The following is a 6563-nucleotide window of genomic DNA, read 5'->3' on the forward strand; positions in this document are numbered from 1 at the left end:
AAACTAGTCATGTCTTTCTGTCCTTACAGGTAACAGAGGAGACAAGTCATATCTTATCAACACTAGGGTACATGTGTTCATGCCGTGGCATCATCAACGTGAAGGGCAAAGGGGAGCTGAAGACCTACTTTGTTCACACAGAGATGACCCGATCTCTGTCACAAGGGACTGTGATGCCTTGAGCAGGCCACACTAACTGAACAAATAGACTTGAGAACACAATCACACACACAAAGTGGCCGTAGAAGTGATTTGTCATGCTCCGTAACTAACACCCATTACCAGCAGCCAGCAGTGCAATGGATAGACAGTTGCACCACAATGTAGAGCAGGGCCGATGTGCACCGCCATGGTCCTTCATCGCTGCACTTTGGATGGTTTTTACATCTCAAGTGTAACAAGGACTTTGCCCTGAGGATTCTCTTCTCTATCTAAAGGAGTGCCTGATTAAAGAGAGGTTTGCTAAATTAGTGCAGCTCTCAAGGACCGCAGTCACCCGTCTGTACAGTAGTAGTGGTGTGGAGCTAATTACCCATGCCAGTGTTGTAGTGCTTCAGAGCCTTATACTTGAGCAAACTGAGCTGCCTGCCGAGCTGTGTTTTTTTTTTTTTTTTTTTTTTTTATATCTGCCTGATTGGCACTGTGAGCCAGTTTTGTTCCATTTTATTCCAAATGGATGTTACAATAGTCTATTGTCATGTAGAGCAGTTGATGCCAACAAATTGCCAGCGTGATGGGTAGTTTGCTAAAACCTGTGAATAGTATTTAAAGCTTTAGAGCTGTGTTTGTGTCCCACTGAGGAGTAGGTGGACTCAGGCACAGGATTCAAGAGGAAAGTAGAGGTTTCTTTTTTTATAATCCATCTGGAACCAAACCAACAGCAATGTGTGTAAATGTTCACCGCCATCCTTTTGTTATTCATTAAACATTTGTATATAAACGACAGCATTCTCTGTGTTTGTGTCTTTGTTTTATTGCTTTAAACACAAGTGCACCTTGAAAGACTTATACTGTGTATAAACATTCACAGGATGTTTTAACAATAGAGTCAAAAGCTTATACGATCATTAGTTTGAATGAACAAAGACGAACAGGTTTTCTTTTGGCAATTGTATTTATTGTAGCCGTCAAACAGGCCAGAATGCATCAGTAATACCTGTCTCTATTTTTACAGTGACTCTATTACTAATGTATACAGTGTCTTTGACAGCAGATTATAATTTTTTTTAAAGCAAAAGTTCAGCATTTTGGGAAATTAACATTCTGGTGGAGTGTCTGATGTGGAAGACGGATGAGACTGCAGCCAGATTAAACAAACAACCCAGACCATGTTTATTAGTGAGATTTACAGGTGCCGGTAGGAGGTGAGCTGTTACAGTACTGACCCAGGCTGGCTGTTTCCAGTCCTTGTGCTAAGCAAATCAGCTGCTGGCTGTAGCTTCATATTTAACTGACTGTATGAGAGTGGTTCCTCACATGGCAACATTTTTTTTTTTTTTTACTCAGCAATTCTTCTCCTTCCACTTTTGAAACACTACCGTGCATATTGGCTCCGAACCCCTATCAAATTAACACTGCTGTCCTAACACCACTCAGACTGAAATATTGTACCCTTTCTGAGAATAAAAGGTTTACTTCTGCCAGAGTACAAAGGCAAATGAAAGATGTTTGTGCTCAAAAAATCCTGTTATGTAGGAGGTCGGTCTCAGTTGTGTGGGTTCAGAATTTATACACAAAAAGAATCCAGGAACTTGTAAATCAGAGAGGTCAGTGATGCACAACAAGAACTGTATTTATATAAGGAAAAGATAGAACAAACAAAGGAGAGATTAAATACTGTATGAGCATAGTGGCAAATATGATTATGAATTTTTGCAACTTTTACGATATATGTAAGTATATCTTAGTCCATTCTTTCAGTTGGCCTCTTGGATCTTTTCCCCTTTTATTACTGCGTGTCTTCATCGATTTAGAAACAAAAATCCGAGTTAAGTCTCTTACAAGGAAAGCAGCTAAAAAGTTAGTTTAAAAGGAGCAGGTAGTTCAACAGTTCACCAAAGCACCCCCGAAACTGGACAGCTATTCCATTATTAATGTTCAGTGTTTAAAAAATAGAATTTAAGATAGGAAGTGGTTTCCGTAGTAAGAGGTCGTGTCAGTTTAAGAATTCACATTAATCCTGTCGTCCAGGACATTCTTACAACAACCATTACACTGACAGCAGAGAAGTGAACACCAAGTCTCTGATATTTGATTTGATTTGTAATATTCAGCTGCAATAACTACAAGCCTTTTTTTTGATTTAGAGATTGTCTGTACCAATTAAACCGTTAACTGAGGTTTTTACAGATGGAGTGATTTCAGCATCAAATTAGAAGGTGTAGCTTGAGCTTCCTGGAAAATGTCAGCCTCCATATTTTCCCATTTATTCTTTAAGGTCTTTTGACAGACACTGTGTCAATTAAAATAACTAAATGTCTCGCTATTAAGCAGTTCATAATATGGAGATATATCATAATTAAATGTCATCTGATTAAATGATAGTTTAAATGTTTTATTTTTTAATATGGACCCATCAAGTGAAGTGAATTCTACACACTACAACACTTGTTTATTCTTCAATGCTTTCACAGTGAGAACACTCCGATCTCTTGCTGAGATACTTCAGGCTTTCAAATGGGGGCTACTGATCCGTATCCTTCTGCCACATTCCAGATGATTCCGTTTCTCATGAAAAATTCAGCTTTTATGCAAGCCACACGTGCATGCTGCCGGCCTGTTTCATAGAGGACGGGGACAGGACGACGGCCGTATTCTGAAGAGGACAGCACCGGCACAGCTCTGGACTTCTCCTGGGAGTGAGCGGGACAACAAGGCATCAAGACAGCGAGTAAATACTAAAGCTGTGCTAGTTGTGATTTTTATGTTGCACTGTTATATGTTCTACATAATGCTGCTGATACAACCTATTTTCACAAATTAAGGAGTCAGGTATAATGTATAAATAACGATGATCCATTATCAGTGGACAATTTCCCATGGCATAGCAGGAAAAGCACCATAACATTGATGATGGGCGGATTCCAGTTAGATGTATCAGTTCCAGGTAGTGTGCATGTTCACTCACTGGCCTGTCCTGATGGAACAGAGCCATTATATTAGACATAATATCTCTGGGGTGCCTGCTGGACGGGTCCTCCTAGGACGGGGACTCCGATAGGAGAGTAGGGCACAGAGAGTTCAATCGCAAATAAACTTTAATGATCACTGGTTGGGTGAATACAGGTCATGGATGGACACAAGGCACTGGTTTGGATGTTGGGGTAAGTACAGTATATGAGGGTGTGTGTGGTTAATATTTGGTGGTCTATTATTAGCTGAGGGGGGGTTTGACTTACGTTTCTGCATGAACGCACAAAGCAGGCATCCACTACTTCTCCCCCATGGAAAATGAGCAGATAAGCCAGTGTTAACAGAATTTGTTCCGTCTGTGCTAAAAAAAAAGGCCTATTGCAATTTTTCTGGCCAATACTGCGATTGTGGTTTGAATTGCAATTACTTTCTATGAATTACACTGAAAACCTTTCGGCCGTCTCCACAGATCATCTCTGTCTTAAGGTTAATTTTGTCTCTTCATTGTCAATAACAGGGTGCAATATTGAGATAGGTGAAAACAGTTCCAACAAATGCAACTATTAGCTACACCATAATGTTATATTGGGAAAAACCGAAGTACATTTATTGCTCAACATTACCCAGGGCAGCAGTGTGTCAGTCGTGTGAGCTTCTTCAACAAATTTTTGAACACTGAGAGCCTCTGACTTCAGAACAGATAGTACCTGCTCATGGCTGTGACCGATTCACTGGTGGGTTTATATGTTCTAAATGCCATGCAGCCATTATCCTCCACCAGTTTATACAATTAAAAGTTTTGAATTCATAATTAAATGTGAATACTGGAATAGAAACATCCTAATTCAGCAGGAGCTGACAGCCAACCACTCATCTCACTGTAATTACAAACCCACCCTCTCTGCTTTCAGTGACCCAGAAACTCAATGTGAGCAAGTTTTTCTTGTCATGAATAATTACTCTGTGGAGATGAAATGGCCTCAAAAGGAGCCATAAACAAATGTCATAAAACTTACAGATTTACGGTGGGGTCCAAAAGTCTGAGAATACTTTCCCATTCATTGGAATCGGATTTTTAAAAAAAGACTAAAGAAATGTTAAGGGAATTTTTTTAATGTAAGCTCTTTTAAAATTCATTTTCCTAATATAATGACATATATAAAACGCTCCAAAAGCATTATTTGAAGTATCTTCAAAAGCTTGCAAAATTCTGTGTTTGCAAGAATAAACAGGACCTTCTGCTGTTTTTTCAGGAAACAGTGATGATGGTGAATTATTAGCTGAGCGGAGCAGTAATGCTTATAATATACTGGTATGTGGCCTGTGAGCCAAGTGTGCAGGAGATCAGTGCTCCAAGGCAATGTCCACTAACAAAAAGAAAGGAACTGTCATTTCATTCGTTGTGCCTGTGCTCATGTGCACTACACATGTAATATAACCTCATTACTGAAATTGGAACAATATTCCTGACTCCATTATAGGAAAAACAGTGATAAAAATGATGCAGGAGTTTTCAACATATTACCCCAATTGGGGAACATAATTTGAAAGACATCCCTGATAGCATAGTACAACTGCTTCACTGGTGGGTCAACTCAAAAGGAAGGAATGATTTTAATCAGAAGTATGTGTGCTTCATGTCTGTGTCCATGTATTTCAGTGTGTCAGATTTCAACAATGATTAGTTGTTTAAAAAAAAAAATAACAACAGTAATTAAAGGTGATTTAAACATCTTTTACATATCTTTTGTGGTGAGTTTGGTCTTTTCGTCACCTTACTAAATAATTGACAAGAGGATTGGCTCTAAAATCATTGACAGCGGCAAGTAAAAGTAAGTGACCCTTCAGAATTGCCTGCATTTACGTAGAAATTTGTCTTAAAATATGTTCAGATCTTTACCTGTTAAAATTATGAACAAACACAATCTATTCTAACAAATCACACACAAATCATTGTATTGTTCTTCATCATTCAGACACTCATAAAATAAATTCCCACACAAATTTTGGTTTACTAATGGAGGTACATTTTTGAATAATGGCCAATGATTGCTTAACACACAAAAAAGCGGATTCCTGTTGAGGCACCATAGTCCTCCGGTGTAACTCTAGTGTCTAAGAATGGAACAATGTCGTGGTGGGTCAAGGTTGAATGCACTGAGCCAAAAACAGTTCAAATGAGTTTCTTGAGAACTAAAATAATAACTAAAGTGCGGCCACTACCTCTTCGTTTATGTCTAGTCCTCTTCCTTTATAGTGTTTTCTGTCATCCCGGTGCAGTTTGATATCATAACCCTCAGCCTGGTGGTACACTTGGTCATACATGGAGACTTCTGTGACCTTCCAGTGGGGAGAACAAAACAAGTGTTTAGCATTGAAAGCGTCGGGGGGGGGGGGGCAACAATCACAGGTGGATTAAGATACAAGAAAAACAAACATTGCTGCGCTGGTTCAGTCACAAGGTATTTTAATGAATCGTTGTGTTTCTTAACTCTGCTGCAAGTGAAAAAAAAAATGCTCATTGAGTTATAATTTCCTCAAGTATTCTGTATTTTCTGGGGACACATTTGTATCTAACCACATTTCAGGAATATCCCATGACTACCTTTCACAAACGAGGCAGGTAGCGTTAGCGTTAAGTTAACTGATTTTCCCTGACTTCCTTTGTCTGGAACACACGTCTCCCAATATTATTAACTATGTGGAGACTGTGAGCGGTGGTAATCCCACAGGAACATGTTTTCTGTTGAAATACTGTCACAGTATCACGATAAATGTGAATCTTTTCAGTCAAGCAGCGTTAGCTAGCCAGTTTGCTAATTCTGGAAGCGAGATTCTTGTAGCACAGCCGGCAACGAAGTTCCAGTTCCAGCACCTTACCTTTGAGTCCTTGTCAAAGTAGGACATTTCTTTTGGCTCCTTTCGTCGCGTTGGGATGTAACTGAAGGCAGACAAGGTAGAAAGTGGTTTGGTTTGTGCCTGGAGTGATACGTCCATCCTCCTGGCTAAAAAAAAAAAATCACTCGATAAAGGTTATAAAACCTCAGAAAAGCGAATCTGCAGCAAGACGAAGCGGAGCGGTGGCGTCTGTGGTTGCTGGGATACCGAGCCGCTCCATCGGGCGTCTGATATGCTGCCTTCACTTGCTTTCTGTTTGCCTGTACTTCTGACCTTCTGAGTGCTGAACGGGGCGTTTCAAAAGAGCAACGTAGATGCCATTTGACTGAAATGCTTTTCCACAGGGACAAATAAGTTGATGCCCATCCCCTAAACAAAGTTCATATATGTTTTATAGTGGCTGATGAAACACATTTATTAATCAGTGTGACACCTTCAGATGTAAGTTTTTACCAAGATTCCCTTGGGTGCTTTTTGCCACTGAATATATTTCTGTTGATTTTTTTTTTTTTAAATGCTCTTTATTATCATTA

At 39.5% G+C, this 6563-nt stretch overlaps 2 protein-coding genes across 4 annotated transcripts in view; one reads left to right on the plus strand and one right to left on the minus strand.

The window, feature by feature from the left end:
- The window catches only part of adcy2b (adenylate cyclase 2b (brain)), a 47853-nt gene extending 46927 nt beyond the window's left edge, over positions 1-926 (plus strand). For all 3 annotated transcript variants that reach the window (XM_040122416.1, XM_040122417.1, XM_040122418.1), the window contains one exon: positions 30-926. In XM_040122416.1, the coding sequence (XP_039978350.1) occupies positions 30-182 (153 nt within the window). In that variant the 3' untranslated portion in view covers positions 183-926. The remainder of the gene's footprint in view (positions 1-29) is intronic.
- Positions 927-2579: 1653 nt separating this feature from the next.
- Positions 2580-6290, minus strand: c24h5orf49 (chromosome 24 C5orf49 homolog). Its single transcript, XM_040122311.1, has 3 exons — positions 6013-6290; positions 5356-5472; positions 2580-2852 (listed from the first exon to the last, which is right to left on the minus strand). The coding sequence occupies exons 1-3, from the start codon at positions 6127-6129 to the stop codon at positions 2673-2675; spliced, it is 414 nt and encodes a 137-aa protein (XP_039978245.1). The 5' UTR covers positions 6130-6290; the 3' UTR covers positions 2580-2672.
- Positions 6291-6563: the final 273 nt, after the last annotated feature.

Source organism: Xiphias gladius, chromosome 24, assembly GCF_016859285.1.
Source record: "Xiphias gladius isolate SHS-SW01 ecotype Sanya breed wild chromosome 24, ASM1685928v1, whole genome shotgun sequence".
Taxonomy (NCBI): domain Eukaryota; kingdom Metazoa; phylum Chordata; class Actinopteri; order Istiophoriformes; family Xiphiidae; genus Xiphias; species Xiphias gladius.